General features: G+C 37.9%; 1 protein-coding gene across 3 annotated transcripts in view; it reads left to right on the top strand.

Annotated features, from left to right (window-relative positions):
- The window catches only part of LOC149141951 (2-oxoglutarate (2OG) and Fe(II)-dependent oxygenase superfamily protein), a 137,038-nt gene that overhangs the window by 97,819 nt on the left and 22,111 nt on the right, over positions 1 to 17,108 (top strand). For 2 of the 3 annotated variants that reach the window (XM_089446815.1, XM_089446816.1), the window contains one exon: positions 15,261 to 15,473. The exons of the other annotated variant lie outside the window; for it this stretch is intronic. In XM_089446815.1, the coding sequence (XP_089302941.1) occupies positions 15,261 to 15,473 (213 nt within the window). The remainder of the gene's footprint in view (positions 1 to 15,260; positions 15,474 to 17,108) is intronic. 3 annotated transcript variants of the gene reach the window in all.

Below are 17,108 nucleotides of genomic sequence, written 5' to 3'. Positions count from 1 at the left end.
ATTATGAAGAATGATGTCTGGGATGTGGTCCCGAGACCGAAGGACAAATCTGTTGTCACCGCTAAATGGCTCTACAAGATTAAACATGGATCTGATGGGAGTGCTGAAAAGTTTAAGGCAAGATTTGTTGCCCGTGGCTTCTCTCAAAAGGAAGGAATTGACTATGACGATATATTTGCACCTGTGGCTCGATATACCACCATCCGATCCATCATAGCCCTTGCTGCTACGCAAGGATGGAGTCTTCATCAGATGGATGTCAAGACCGCTTTTCTGCATGGTGCAATAAAGGAAGAGGTGTATGTAGAACAACCTCTGGGATTTGAAGTTCAAGATCGAGACACTTATGTCTGCAGGTTGAAGAAAGCCCTCTATGGGTTAAAGCAAGCACCCAGAGCTTGGTATGAGAGGATGGATAGTTACTTGATGAAGCTGGGCTTCACTCGAAGCAATGCTGATCCAAACCTTTACTTTAAGGTTGAGGAAGGAAAGCCTCTCATTCTAGTGCTGTATGTGGACGACCTCTTCCTGACAGGTGATGACCCTCTCATTCATCAATGTAAGAGGGAGCTTGCTGCTGAGTTCGAGATGAAAGACCTAGGACTGATGCACTATTTCCTAGGCCTGGAGGTCTGGCAGAGACCTGGAGAGATTTTCCTTTCTCAAGGAAAGTATATTGTGAAGCTTCTGGAAAGATTTGGGATGGTGGACTGTAAGTCCGTGTCGACACCAATGGAACTCAACTTTAAGAAGTTGAGTGGCAGCGCTGCAGGGCCTATCTTGGCCAATCCTACTGAGTATCGTCAACTCATAGGAGCTTTGATGTTCTTAGTGAACACCCGTCCGGACATATGTTTTGCAGTGAATACTTTGAGTCAACAGATGGTTGAGCCTCATCATTTTCACTGGGTTGGTGCCAAGAATCTTTTGAGATATCTATGGGGCACGATAAACCATGGGCTGAGATACACTGCCGGGAGTGTGATACTTCGGGGATATACTGATGCCGATTGGGCTGGCAGTGTGGTGGATCGTAAGAGCACATCTGGATGCTGTTTCAATCTTGGTTCTGCTTCGATCTCATGGATGAGCAGGAAGCAGAAGTTGGTGGCTTTGAGCACCGCGAAGGCCGAATACATTGCTGCTAGTATGGCCCATTGTGAAGCAGTTTGGTTGAGGAAGCTCTTTAGTGAGCTGTTCCAACATGTGCTAGATACCACTGTAATACTCTGTGATAATCAGAGTGGGATTCGTATGACTGAGAATCCTGTGTTCCACGACCGATCCAAGCATATTGATATCAGGTACCACTTTATCCGGGATATGGTACAGCGAGGCGCCGTAAGGCTCGATCATATAGGAACTGATGAGCAGGTCGCGGATATTCTCACTAAGCCCCTGGGGAAGGTCAAGTTCCTAACCTTCCGTGAGAGTCTTGGTGTCGTGGAAAGACCCTATGATGTGGGTCCCGTTGGACGATGAGCTCTGGGAGCTCTGGGGGGCTTTGGGGATAGCTTCTCGGAGCTATAAGCACTCATAATGCTTCTGCCCCACCCTTGTGATTATTGAGCTGGTTCGCCACTCATTTAATCTGTGCCCCGTATGCATCCTACCCATTGAGTTCAGGGCTCATGGGAAGTACCTCTCATTTGGCCAATGAGGTGTGGAAAAGCTAGAGACTATTAGCAAAGACTGATGGACGCATCAGAGATTGCCGTACTCTCTATCTAGGATGGCATGGTCCAACCACTTGATCTGGGATCAAGATTTGTGAGGTCTGGGACCTCTGGACTGATTATGTCAGTCGGGGAATGATGTCTTTGTGACTGACCCACTTCTGTTCTGAAATAAAGAAGCCAGCAAAGCAAGTTTCAGCGGGATGACTCACGATGTTAATTGCACTAATAGATGGAGTTCTCCCTAGTTGAGAGGGAGTGTTAAATTTGGACAACTAGGTCCAAACTCCATGTTCTGATGCTCAGATTAAGAGGCTAATATTTTTGTTGGATTCTTCTTTCTGAGAGGTGTAAAATCCATATAAAAATAGTCTTAATCCGATGAGCAGAACTTATATTTTGAATTTATTATTCTTAATAAATTATATGTGCAAAGGTCAGCCAGTTTTGTAATGTAGGCTCACATGCCCAACAGATGTGTCACACACCCTCATTGATGGATATATATATACAGGAAAAGTTGAAGAGAATTTGATCACAACACAACTCACTTCTTCCTCTCTCATCCTAAAAAGTACGAGCTACCTGGAGGACGAATTTCAGCCACACGTGGGAAGGACGAAGAGGATTTTTTCTGCTGCTAGGGTTTCGCAGAAGTTTGACCAGCGTTGACTTTGGTCAACGCTTGGTCCAAACAAGCTGAAAACTTGTGGGAGGTTTGATTTTTGAAGGCCATACTACCTGGCACAAAAATCGAGGTCAAAGGGTTGACCGTTTTGCTGCTGCGTTGACTTTTAGCTTGCTGCCCCTGCGTTGACTTTTCAGGACAGCGTTGACTTTTGTAGAACTGACTTGGGTTGACTCATCTACTGGTTGGAGGGTTGTTGTGACACATGCTGGGCTGGCTGACCAAAGGAGACTTTGCTGGTTGAAGCATCCTGTTGACCGCCGAAACAAACACATACATTTTTCTTGTTTCTGATTTGTCTTCTGTAAGATCTGCTTATATGTTCTATCTGCATTTTGCTTATCTACTTGTATGATTGCTGTGAGAAAAGTGAAATTGCTCTTAGCATAGAACATCTACAAAACTTTACAGGTTCGATGACTGTGTTTGCGACAGTCCGTCAGTGTCTGGTGGTCGTGTTTGGTGGCTTCTTGCGGGTTGTGGTTGCTGTCAGCTGACTCTACATTCCTATTGGGCATGTTGTCTGCTCTGCCCAACAATTCTACGCTTGCTTTCTCATAGTCTCCCTACGTGCTCCTATGGCTTGTCGAATGTGGCGGCTGGGTCAAATCCCGTGCTTAGCCTGACAGACTCTAGGTCGTGCTATTTCTCGGGTTGGTGTCCTACGTGTTGCCTGACACTTTCTGCGCGACTGTCTGTTTTCCCTTGCAACAGTGCTTGCCTCGCCGGTTAGCCAGCTTGTCGACCTTCCTGATTTGTCGCCAACTCCTGCCGATGTCTTGGGTTTGTGGCAACTGAGTCTGACAACTTGGGGCTATAGGCCACCACGGCGGTTGGCCCTTCATGACCCTCTCAGCCACATTTTTGTTTTATTTATTTATTTTTCTTTTTGAAAAAGGGCCCTTTATTTCTCTTCTCTTGTCTTTTTTTGTATCATTTTATTTTTTCTTTCCACTCAAAAAAAAATTCCGCTCGTGAGAAAAGAAAAATTCCTCTCGGCCCTTAAAAAATGTCTAGGGCAAGTCTTCCACTTGATTTGTGCTCTTCATTGATTGGTCAATTTGGTGCTGGTCTTTACACTGATCTCTGCTCTGATACCATGTTTATATTCCACGAAATTCTGCAACTGCTTGAATGTACAATTTGAACTATTGGAAACTACAAACTGAAACCAAAAATTCTTTTCACCAAGACACATAATTTCTCAACACACATAAGTAGCAAAATAATCATAGAAATAAAAAAACACAATCACACAAAAGACACAATAATTTTCTTGGGAAACCCAATTGGGAAAACACTCTCTTTGATATGGTATTTATTGATTGAGAAAATAGATCAAATACAAAACAATCTGTCTCTTGAGAACAAAGATGTTCTCCCACTGATTTAGCCTTGGCTTGCCCTGGAAAAACCTTGATCACAACTCCTAAATCCTAGTGCACTTGTGATCTCCTCTTACTTAGGATACAAACTCTCTGTGCTCTCCACAAACAAGGCTCTCTCACAAACTTGTGAGCTTTGTCTTGTCACATAAACCTTTGTACACAATACTTGTTAATTCTTTGCGTCTTCACCCTCCTCTTTATAGATTCGATCCATGCTAAACTAGGCAAGTACAACTTTAGAACTTGAGTTGTGATTGACAAGTTAATTGAGTCGAACTGGTTCTCTCCAATGATCACTAGAGTTATAACTCGTCCTTTATTCAATAACTGAAGTCTCTACTTGTCCTAAACTGAACTTGATCTGCCAACCAATCCTGTAGTCAAACTGATGAAGACTTCAACTTAACTGAAGTTCCTACTCTACGCATTCTAACTTGGTGATTATTCTAGTAAACTGGAAATAACTCATCCTAATTGAAGTCTAACTCATGACGATAACTCAAGGCCTCCACTGGCTAAGGCACAAGCCAAAAGACCTTGTTTGCTACATTTTCAACACAGATTTAACTTCTTTTGTATACAACAAATCTTTAGGGAATAGTGTAATATTAAGTTAGTATTGTCCTTAATTTGTACTTGCCCTCATGAGATTATTTTGGGAGAGGTGAGTATTTCTTTGTTCCCCTTTATGTAGGACTACATATTTTTACTGCATTGAATTTGGATTTTGTTGAATATGCATCTTCCTTTTTCTTTGAGACTTGCTACAGTTGTTCCTAACATTTATAATTTTAAGAGGCCGAAGAGTTTAAGACCCAAAAGGTTGTATATATATATATATATATATATATATATTCATTCATTATTAGAGTTCTCTGTAAAATTATTAAGTTGTTTTGTTTCTAAACACCATTCATGTGGCCTAATTTGTTGATTCTTGGTTGTACCTGACATGATCACAGTTACAGTGATGCAAAGATACCCACATACAAGTAAACAAACAAGGAGACTAGTATACAAGTATGAGATGAGATTGCCGAAGAGTATGTCCTAAGACTAGAAAGCTATAGGAGAATGATAATGTTTGACCAAATCAATAATAAAATCTAATAAAGTAGGTGTCAGGTCAGTGATCAAAATGGCAAAGGATAGACTACAAAAGTGTATTAATGTAAAGTACAACTATAATACATGTTCACACATGTTCACTAGAGATTCTCAGAAACAACATCGCTGATGCTTGTAGACATGAGTTGGAAAAGAAAAACTATTTTACAACCATTGTGCTTCTTTACAATGATTGTCTATGAAACTGACACTTGAGAGTGAGGAGCACAACAATGACCAAGAATCTCTTGTGATGAAAAGAAACATGAAAAATGAATAGAATGCTTGCATTGGAGACATTTCCATCAGAATATAAGTTTTTGCATAGAGGATGAATTCACCCTTTGGAAGGTCGAAATTGGCCCAAAGAAAACAACAAAGGCTTAAATTATTAACAATATTGGATTCCAAATTGGAGGATATTACACTGAAAACTTAGTAAAGGTATTTATTTCAATGTTTTCAAATTCAAGCAAGTCTGGTTCATTTTGGGGCCAAACTAGTAGAAGTTGAGTCAACAATGGAGTTAGTATGACTTGACCAAACCTGTGTAGAATGACTTAGATGCCTGCTCATAGGTCCAGTGAGTTGAAGAGAAGCTAAGGCACCGTAAGTGGGGGTAAATAGATTTTTTTCAGTGCAACATTCATCACCATTGTAAGCCCAAGGTCACAAGTTAAAGTCATGTAAAAACCATGTGAGGCCTTGTATTAGATATCCTAGACCTATGTCTTGTTAGTTTGAGTCAATGTCCATTTTGTTTTGGTTGCACCATGTTGAGTCCCTTGAAAGCTTCACCTAGGCTATCTCGTCCTTAATTGGATTGGAGAACCTTGGCGGAGTTCTCATGAGGACTCATGGTTTTATGGGAGCTTGCATTTGTAGGGGTTATCACCAGTGTATGGGCCAGTTCAATAGACGTCAAGGTGCATGTGTGCTATACCACATGATTAGTGTCTATAGAGTTTGTGGGTGACATTGGCCTTGGTGCAGTATTACTTATGACAACTCTCACAACGTAATAGTCTCTTGTGAAAACTTTTACGTTTCCCAAGGCAATACATGCTACCCAATGCAAAATGGTCCAAGTGGTCAAACAATCAACACATTCTCAGATTTTAGAGCATGACTATGGGATTCCATGTCATGCGAATTTTTTTTGTTCAGAGTATTTGGTGAGGAGTTATGGCTTGGTCAAACTTGGTCAACACTATAAGGGAATATTCCAGGTGGATTTTCAGGCAGAGCATTGGGCATAATCTTGCATGCATTACATTTAAAGTGATCATCACGATGAGATGAAGAATATTGAGGTCTCAGAATTTTGAAATCATGAAGGGCATTAGAGATTAGACACAGGGGCAGGATGACATGGCAGTCAAGGTGATGATGTGACAATGACTTAGAGGATTGGGAAAAACAAATACGTACCTAGTATAGATTAGGGCCTGAGCAACAAAACCCATGTTCCAGATTTGCTAGAAGAGCATGGACACTGGTGATCTAGAGATGGTGGGCCCAAGTTGATTTGTGCAAGCAAAAGTCAATATTCAACACGTCAAAAAGTGGCCTTTGGGTCATATCTAGCCATTTGAGAAGGGTCTACTAGCTGTTGCAACCAAATTGGACCAATAAATTAAGATGATGGACCGAAAATATAGTCGTTCTGAAGAAGTTAATGACCAAGAGACTAAGTCGAACCTCCATGGACAATTCACACTACCGAAAAAGTAGGTCAAGCTTCACAAGTGGACTTCTAAGTCCCAAATTGTAGAAAACTAGCAATATTTTATTTAAAGAGTCCAACTAGCAGGAAGTTCATCTTTAAAGGCTAGGCTTTCCAAATTGTAATAGTGGTTGTTGTTCACTTGAGACAAGCACCTAGAAAACATTCATCACACATTTTTGCCAGAAACATTAATAAAATGCAACATAGAACCATAAAATTGCATATAATAATAAATGCAAGAAATCCAAGTTTTTAATTTTATGAATAATTTTCGAGAGGAGATTACATCAAAAACTTGGAAGATACACCAGGTTTCTATTTCTCTGACTTCTGCAATTTGATCTTAAACAAATTGGCAATGTGCTTTATCCCTTCTGAATAAACCAATTCGGCCCTCGGGGATTAATTAAAATTTGGCCTCCTTGAATAATCAATTCAGCCTCTCAAGTAAAAGGAAATGATTAACTAGGGTAGCTTTACAACCACCAAAACCAACTGCCACCAACTAGGGTGTGTATTTCAACACTGGAAGCAAGAAATATATCGAAGGTTTCTTCCTCACGTCACAAGCTACTAGAGCTCTTGGAATAATTATCAAAATATCAATTCTCAATCATACCCCCCATCCAAATACCATGGGTCACTGAAATACCATGGTCAATACCATGGGTTGTGTAAATACCATTGATAACCCCTTTTAATGTAATTATTCATTTCATTTTTTGATGTTACTTTTCTATCCAACAATTATGTTGATCTTCTTGGAAAGGGAGATTATGTTGTACCATCTCATGGAGCCCCAACATTGGAGAAAATTGCACCAAGTCACCTTGATGGCACTTGTGAAGATGACACAAAGTACATGTAGTTGGCTTTTGGACACATGGAGACGTTTTGAGGCTTGTTTTGAGGATTCTTTCTCAATTTATGGTTGATCATGATGGTTGGAGATGCATCTAGCCTTTATATTACACATTTGGAGCCTTATTAGCCCTAAAAAGGCATGACGTCTTACATGGAGAGGGTTTTCGGCTCACACATGTGGGAAATTAGTGGCTTATTTTATTCTGTTGAGCTATTGAATTGGCTTGTAACCCATTTACTTTATGTTTTCTCAAAATCAAACTTGTTTAGGGGCTTTTGATTAGATTAATGGATGTGATAGACCTCCTATAAATGGAGGATTGCTCAATTCATTTGATTCATCATCACTTTGTGAATTTCGACCTCCTTAGGGAGAGCTTGACTTAGCATTTGCTACTTGCTATTTGTGGAGATGTGATATTTTGTGGAACTATTGCTATTGGAGACTAGTTTATGCATTGGAGATGCCTTTTTGGGATTGAGAGAAGGCAATTTCTTGGAAAATTTGTGGGTGCAATTCCATATTTTTAATGGTATTTCATGTTATAAATGTTTGCTAGGGATTTTGTGTTGTTCCTTGTCTAAATGCATATTTTTATTGGAAAATCTTGGTTAATTATTGCATGTTAAATCTATTTTCTTTGAATTCCCTAGAAGACATCCTAGAGAGCTCTCTTCTAATTAATTTCTCCCCTCATAAATGTTGAAAAGTGTAACTAGGTTCGGTCTTCATAATGACATATGTAATTGATGAAAAGAAGAAAAATAAAATTATTATTGTAGTGCTTGTCTCAAGAGTTTCATGAGCAAGGAATTTTATTTTAGTGATGGCTCCTATTGTGAGCCTTTAGGATTTGTTATCTAGTCATAAAAGTCAATTTGAGTCTATGTCATGTACGAAGGACCCTTCTTGGGCATATTACAGTTATGTATGAGTCAATAGAAATGTCAAGTAGCCCTCCAAGACCAAGCACAAGCATCCCTCTTCAAGTCGGCTTCAAATGAAATTAATTAACTCCTCCAAACAGTCATGTCGGCTCATCCTATCCAAGTCAGCTTTTTACAGAGGAAAACCACTATAAATAGGGCCATCCGAATTTCATTTAGACACAGGATTTTCGGTGATCAAGTCTGAAATGCGTGGTACAAAAAAATAGTGCGAAGGTGATCAAAGAAGGGGCCTAAGGATCAGGGAAGGGAAAAAGAAGTCTTGTGTCTGTTTTTGGGTGTTGTAGCTATCACATGTGCAAGGAAGAATTAACCATCAGCTGCAGTAAGGCCGAGTTTCATAGGCAACCAGTTTGAAGTCACAAGGAAGGCTGAGTTGTTAAAGAAATATCCTCCACCTCAAGCGAAGGAGATCAAGGACTGTTATCTACACGTGTAAGGGTTATGATTTAGGGCCAACATGTTGCAGGCTTGAAAATAGAGGAAAGGAAGCCTAGATCTGAAAGGAAGTCGAAGTAGAAGGAGGGAGCAGGCGATTAACCATCGTTGATTCAAGAGGGCGAGATAGGAAGCTTGGTGTCTTGGTCTTGGAGAGGTCTAATAGGTCAAGGGTCTTGGTCTTGGTATTTGTCAATTGGAATCTCTAGAAGAAGAAGAATTTGTTTCGGGTTTTTCTCTAAAAGAGTGAGAGGTTTTGGCCTTGGCTAATAGCCTATATTTTGTGTCTCTTGTCTCTTTATGGTTTATGCATTGGTAGTTGTTTGATGAAGAAGAACACTAATAACTTAAGTAAAAGAAGATCCTAATATAAAGAAGTAAAAAGCACTCACAAGCAATTACTAATAGAAGAGAAATCACATAATTACTATGACCTAGATTCCTCAACATGGTATTAGAGCTAAGGTGACAAAGTCAACGAAGGGCATCTTATCAAGGGACACTCAAGGATCAAATCTCGAGGAAGGCATAAAAGCAAAGATTATCTTTAAGGACAAGATCTACAAAGGAAGCATTATAACCCTAAATCAAAGGAGTCCTCAAAGATGTCTTGGGATCATCGTCAAGAAAAGAAGGCCAAGTTGAAGAGATCTACAAATCAAGGTCCTTACCATTAAAGACATCACCAAGAAGTCATCATTGATCTTCATCAAAGGATCCAAAGAGATCTCACTCTCTGTGGGATCAAGGATCACTCTTGAAGAAAACTACCTTCATCAAGGAGAAGTTTTCTACTCTCTATATCATTATCAACATCAAGAAAGCAACAAGGAGAAAGGAGCATCCTATCAAGTAAGTATATGACCTTATTTGAATTTGTCAAAATGTCTTTTTGCAAGGAAAACAACAAATTGGTTGGGGCTTCAAACTATATTGCATGGAAGAAAAGGACATATCTAAATCTCATTGAAAATGAGGTCATGGATCATGTCAAAGGATCTATCACCAAACCAGGAGAAGAAGATGCTCAAAAACTTGCAAAGTATATGAAAGGGGAAATTAGGGCTCAAAGGATTCTCATTGAATCTATCAAAGATCCCCTCATCCCATATGTATATAAACTCGAAACTTCAAAAGACATCTATAACAAACTGGTAGAGTTGCATTCTATAAGCACTGCTGGAGAAGTCATCTCATTAAGACAAGAACTCTACAAGCTGAAGATGTTTAGGGAAGATGGAATAACCTCATACTTTATGAGGATATCTGAGTTCCGGGATCAACTACAAGATCTGGGAGAAGTCATGTCTGATAGTGAAATGACTATAGTTGTATTAAATGCACTATCGGAGGAGTGGGGTAACTTTACTTCAAGTATTTATGGGAAGAAAAAGGCTACTCCATTCCAGGATCTATGGTAACTATGCAAGATTGAAGAATCTAGACTAAAGGCCAAAGTTTGGTCCTCAGGAAAACAAAAAGAACATGGCTAAAATCCAATGCTATGGGTGTCAAGAATATGGACACTACAAAAGAGATTGTCCTAAGATCAAGAAGGACAATAACAAAAGAAGAAGAGAAGAAGCTCATATCACTGAAGAAGTGGAGGAAGCTGAAAAGAAGAAGTACAAGATAGAGGAAGTAAGAGATCTCTACTATGAATGAGATAGCCTTCCTCACCTAAGTTCTTTTCAAATTCCTAATTCTTTTATTGTAATATATGGCTATCATAATGGGATGCATCAAGGCATCATAGAAGCATTGAAAAAAAAAGAGCTTGGGGCATCATCATAAAGAAGCATGAAAGATGGTTAGAATCTATGGAAGTTAAGGATATAGGTCCTGGGAATCTCATTGGAAACATAAGTGGCAAGGTCATCTAGTACAAGGTTCATCATACATCTGACAAAAGAAAATATTTGCTGATGGGGATACTTTAGATCCTCAAATGGAATCTTCATTGGAAGGTTCACCGATCATGTGGACAAGCAAGTGTTTAATCAAGAACTCAATCTTGTGGAATTCATGGGATGATGATGTGATTACATAAATGTGAAGCATATCAAGGGATTGAAGCTCTTTCAATCAAGGAAGCTGCTGCAGGAAATTTGGATGACCCAAAGGAAAAATGAGGTATGTATTCTTACATTTGATATTGTGGAAATCATGTCATATGGTTGCAGGTAACATGGATCAATCTTGAGAGCATGATCAAAAGAAAGGATCACCTCCCTTAAAGGAATGTAGGAATGCATGGGTCACACATTCACTAGATGAAATCAACATAATATGTCCACATATGAAGTGTAGGGTGGTTGACTACAATTGAGGAACTTTGACTGGAAGCTCCTGGGAATGTAATGTGCAAAGAAAGGAAGGAAGAGATCATATGCAACCATGGTAAAGGTAATCAACATCTGAAAGACCAAGAAGATTTGACTAGGATATCTCCAAGGAAGATATGAAGACTCTGATAGAGTCTAAAAAGGAAAGAGACCCTTGACAATAATATCTTTGGGAGATGTGTCGATATGTATGCAGGATGTTGATGCAAACTAGAAGATATCATGATGAAAGACCATAGCAAAGGTAATGTTGATTTTAATGTTCATTCCTTTATTTTTGAACAAATATCTCGATGGGTTTATGCAGGGCTGCCGAGGGAAGATATATGGATATCTTCCACCACCGATGCACATGTAGTAGGATGAAAGATCCTCAAGTAAACATGGCATGAAGGAAGGACATATATGGACTGATGGATCACTTTCCAATGATGACATGGCTGACTCATGGATGAAAGTGATGGATGGTCGGTGCCCTATGTAGAAGTCCCAAACATGAAGACTCCTAGATAATGAAAAGAAGTTCATGACATCATGAGGAGTTCTTCAAGCAGCTGGTTGTCCCATTATCTCCTCCTGAGGAGCTGCTATAGGTCCCTAATAAAGAGGGAGCCTAGAAACAAGTTTCTTACTTGGAAGAAACTTCGAAATTCCTAAGCCAAGAGGGAGCTTAGGTACACTCCTTCTATAGGAATGAGTACATTCTTTTATTGGAATAGATATGTCCTCCCTAATTAAGAGGGAGAGATAGACACATCATTCTTGTCTTCACTTGGGAAGACAAAATGGAGGATTGGGTAAGCATCTGGCATCCGATGCTCTTTGAGGATGTATTAGGGCATCTAAGATAAGAGTAGTCGTTAAGGACCGATATTCTTTGAGGACTGGGAATCCAAGATAAGAATAGTCTTGGTGGAACACACCTTGAGAACCCGGGTGGGGTATGTTCTGAGAGAGACAATGATGAGGGTGTCTATACATCATTGGTCTCGCTAGCATTGTGCTCGGATCTCGTCGAGAGATAGAGCTATTAGTCAAGGCCTTGCTATGTGACAATGTTGGTTGATATGATGCTATACAGATGGGTTACCAATCCGACTCTTATGAGAAATTCTTCAGAATGAGAATGACGAAGTGCCATTATGAATACCTCTCTAGTTAAGAGCGAGTGTTGAAAAGTGTAACTAGGTTCGGTCTTCATAATAACATATGTAATTATGATTTTATGTAATTGATGAAAATAAGAAAAATAAAATTATTATTGTAGTGCTTGTCTCATGAGTTTCATGAGCAAGGAATTTTATTTTAGTGATGGCTCCCATTGTGAGCCTTTAGGATTTGTCATCTAGTCATAAAAGTCAATTTGAGCCTATGTAATGTATGAAGGTCCCTTCTTGGGCATATTACACTTATGTATGAGTCAATAGAATGTCAAGTAGCCCTCCAAGACCAAGCACAAGCATCCCTTTTCAAGTCGGCTTCAAATGAAATTAATTAACTCCTCCAAACAATCATGTCGGCTCATCCTATCCAAGTCGCCTTACTATGGAGGCAAAACACTATAAATAGGGCCGTCTGAATTTTATTTAGACACAGGATTTTCAGTGATTAAGTCTGAAATGCGAGGTACACAAAAACAGTGCGAAGGTGATCAAAGAAGGGGCCTAAGGATCAGTGAAGGGAAAAGGAAGTCTTGGGTCTGTTTTTGGGTGTTGTAGCTGTCACATGTGCAAGGAAGAAGTAAACATCTGCTGCAATAAGGCTGAGTTTCATAGGCAACCAGTTTGAAGTCACAAGGAAGGTTGAGTTGCCAAAGAAGTATCCTCCACCTCAAGCGAAGGAGATCAAAGACTGTTATCTACTTGTGCTAGGGTTCTGATTTAGGGCTGAAATGTTGCAGGCCTGAAAACAGAGGAAAGGAAGCCGAAGTAGAAGGAAGGAGCAGGCAGTTAACCATCGCTGATTTAAGAGGGCAAGATTGGAAGCTTGGTGTCTTGGTCTTGGTGAGGTCTAATAGGTCAAGGGTCTTGGTCTTGGTATTTGTCAATTGGAGTCTCTATAAGAAGAATTTGTTTCGAGTTTTCCTCTCAAAGAGTGAGAGGTTTTGGCCCTGGCTGATAGCCTATATTCCGTGTCTCTTGTCTCTTTATGGTTTATGCATTGGTAGTTGTTTGATGAAGAAGAACACTAATAACTTAAGTAAAAGAAGATCCTAATCTAAAGAAGTAAAAAACACTCACAAGCAGTTACTAATAGAAGAGAAATCACATAATTACTATGCCCTAGATTCCTCAACAATAAAAAGATAGATAGGGTTTTGCAAGTGAAAACTAGGGTTTCCCCCCTGATTGCATGCATAGATTTGATATCTCTTAAATTTAGTTCTAAATATTCCATCGCCCAAGTAGAGAAAGACACTAGGATCCTTGTGGTGGTCAAAACCAATGTTGCGAAAATCGCAATTTAATTGTGATTTTTCTGAAAAAGTCGTGAGTTTTTCCTTGAAACAATTAAATTGGCGATTTTTTCAAAATGAAAAAATCACGATTATTGTGATGATTTTGGAAAAAATCAAACGACTTTTAAAAGGTTAAGCTGGTTTTTTTTTGTTTCATTTTGCAATTAGAGGGCAAAGGTGAGAGTTGAGGAGGAGGAGAACTAATCTACAAGGGCGAGAGAGGAGAAAACAGAGGGACTTTAGGATCTTGTTGAGGCCTCAACCCCCTCATAATTTTTTTACCAAAGATATGAGGATCCTCTCTGTAAATTTTGGTCATATCGCTTCTTTCATGCTTTGATTATATTTTGGTCATATCGCTTCTTTCATGCTTTGATTATAGTTTGGTTATATCGCTTCTTTCATGATTTGATTATATTTTGGTTATATCGCTTCTTTCATGCTTCAATTTTTTTTTGTAAGATAAAAAAAACAATTATCTTATTAATGTCCAATGAATGACCACAATAGTAGGTAAATGGGACTTAGAAGCATAAATAGTGTAATTTTGGGAGAAAGAAAATGTAATTGTAAAAGCTGGAATCTATCGGCATGATTGGATGACTTTGCTAAACTATTTGTTATTTCTGGTGAAAACTTTAGACAAACTCTAGCCAAGGGCGGGTCATTTTAATTAGTGAAGTCATATTTATCAGGGAGAACAAATACCAAAGGTGCTTGATAAATTTGGAGTTGCAAATAAAATGCCCAATGCCTTTCATATCCTGGAAATTCAACATTCTTTCGAGGACAAAATCCAAGTAACTCTAGATTGGTTGCATTGCAGATTGCACAAAGAAGAGGGATACCCTAAAGTTGAATTTTGAGGAGAAATAACAGCAGCGCCAATTCATTTATTCAGGGTTTGAAGGATATTCATTGCTGGTGAGGAATTTGTTAAATTGGCAATACTATAAAGGAAATTCTGCTGAAAGAGTTGAGTGGCAGGACAACTATCTCTCAAGATTGTTTAATGGATTTTCTTTTTAAAATGTATCCTTACAATCAAACTATTGCTACCTGGTATAGTTGAAACATGCAGAAGTATTGAGGAGTTGGAAGATGAGTTAGAAATAGCCCACATGGCAATTTCTTAATGAACTACAAGTAATTACTAATAAATAAAAATAACTACTTGAGAAGGATGATCTTAATGCAGAAATAAATAAATATTAGTTTCAAAAGATTGGCTTTTATAGTACCTGCCAGACAGCGGAACTTGAGTGATATAATCTCAGTTTGGAAGCCATACAAGCTCAATTGAAAGTTTATATCCAGTCTGATTTGAACTTTGAATAAATAATATGAACACATTCATCCTCATTACCAATGTCTCTCTCTGTCAGTGGTTGAGGAAACTTATCAGCAACGTATCTAGCTAGAAGTTGCATTTGAATTTCTTAATCACTGTAGTGAAAGTTGAAGAATCATCTGACATGATAGAAAATGGGAATTGCAATATTCAATTTGATACTGTAGAATGATCATCTATTCTGATTACATTCCACAATGCTGTAATTGTTGTGTGAATGATTTGCAGGAAATATATGAATCTATTTGTAATAGGAATCATTTTGCAGGCTATGAGGTTCGGAGATTTGCCTGTGTGGGCATCGAAACTTTGTGGACTAGTTCAACATGCCATTTGCTGTTATGATGTTATGTGCCAAATTTGCAATATCTCAACTGCTTGTCCCCACGAGGATCAGAAGGGTAGCCCCTTCCCACCAGAGTTGCTATGGAGAGAACCACTGTTTAACCAAATGATCGCGAATTCTTATCAACCGGGTGAAGTAAGGAGTTTCCCATTTTATTATGTCATGGACATAGTACCTAAGATTGCACTACATGACAAATTGTCTTTTGGAAGGTTTTATTTATATCAGTTTGTGGTTTGTTATATCTTTTGTACATAATTTTGATCAATCTTTTGTGAATACTAGAAGGGGAAGCCTTGTGTGACTCGTTGCTGTCTTGTTATTTGTTATATGAATTGATCTACATAGTACAAACTGTGTTATTGGAGATGATTGTTTTCCAGTCCCAAGGTTGTAATATTCATTTCAATCTGTTGCCTAACTGACATTCTCTGCTTTGAGTGCTTCCTGATTTTTTATATTTCTTTTTATTTACACCTCTCGAGAATATTATCATGGAAGAACTATACCTAAGCAAGAGCCTATGATCAGCTGTCTTTAAAAGTTATGTTAATCTATAACATAACACAGTAGTCTTTATCTCATGAATGATAATCAAAGATGTCATGCAAAAATTAGTTATGGGCCTCCTGAGATGATTGCAATCAGATTATCCTTTGCTGATGTGGAGATTAACTTTGAATCAATCATGTAAGTCAGATGCACTAAATGAAATTTGAATCATCTGAAAATAAATATAGTTTCTCATTTCATTCTGGACATCAAGGTCCTTCAGTATAATTCATTTAACAAATTACAAATTTCTCAACAAAAATATAATAACCCTCTTCAATAATTCCCCACGAAGCTTTTGGTAAATTTATCTTTCCTAACTTGGATAACTTTTTGAAGCTTCTCCTCCTTGAGGCTTGATAACTTCAACAAAGTTTCTAGCCCTACATTTTCATGCCACTGCAGCAACAATCTTCTTGAAATGAGACCCCACATTGGGAAGTGATTTTTCAAAAATGGATTATTTTCTATGTCCATTTTTCTGTGATTTGACTCAGCAGATGATAGCACAATACAATTGTTGATGTACTGAAATGTCTTGCTTATGCAAAAGGAAAACTTTTGTTAAGAACTTGATCTTTTCTCTTCCTGGATTCTATGTTGAAAATGGTTGGAACATTACTGGATAGAAGAGATGGATTATATAACGACCCATCTAAATTGATCCATTATATAAAGTTTTAAACTTTATAATAAAACAAATGTGATGAAATTTAAACAATAAATATGTTAAGTTTTATAAATACAATTAAACTTTATAAACATATATAAGTTAAATTTTATAAAATATATAATTAAACTTTATAATATATATATAAACTTTATAATATATTTTATAAAATTTAACTTATATATGTTTATAAAGTTTAATTGTATTTATAAAACTTAACATATTTATTGTTTAAATTTCATCACATTTGTTTTATTATAAAGTTTAAAACTTTATATAATGCATCAATTTAGATGGGTCGTTACATACACCCCCCCTTCTCTAAACTTCGGGACGAAGTTTTCAGAAGGGGGGGTGTATGTAACGACCCATCTAAATTGATCCATTATATAAAGTTTTAAACTTTATAATAAAACAAATGTGATGAAATTTAAACAATAAATATGTTAAGTTTTATAAATACAATTAAACTTTATAAACATATATAAGTTAAATTTTATAAAATATATAATTAAACTTTATAATATATATATATTAAATTTATAAAA

The sequence above is a fragment of the Pinus tabuliformis genome, chromosome X, assembly GCF_031772625.1.
Source record: "Pinus tabuliformis cultivar Carrire ecotype Pingquan chromosome X, CPIR1, whole genome shotgun sequence".
NCBI classification, from domain to species: Eukaryota; Viridiplantae; Streptophyta; class Pinopsida; order Pinales; family Pinaceae; genus Pinus; species Pinus tabuliformis.
Note: the sequence above shows the minus strand (reverse complement) of the source record. Positions and strands in the feature narration are given on the sequence as shown.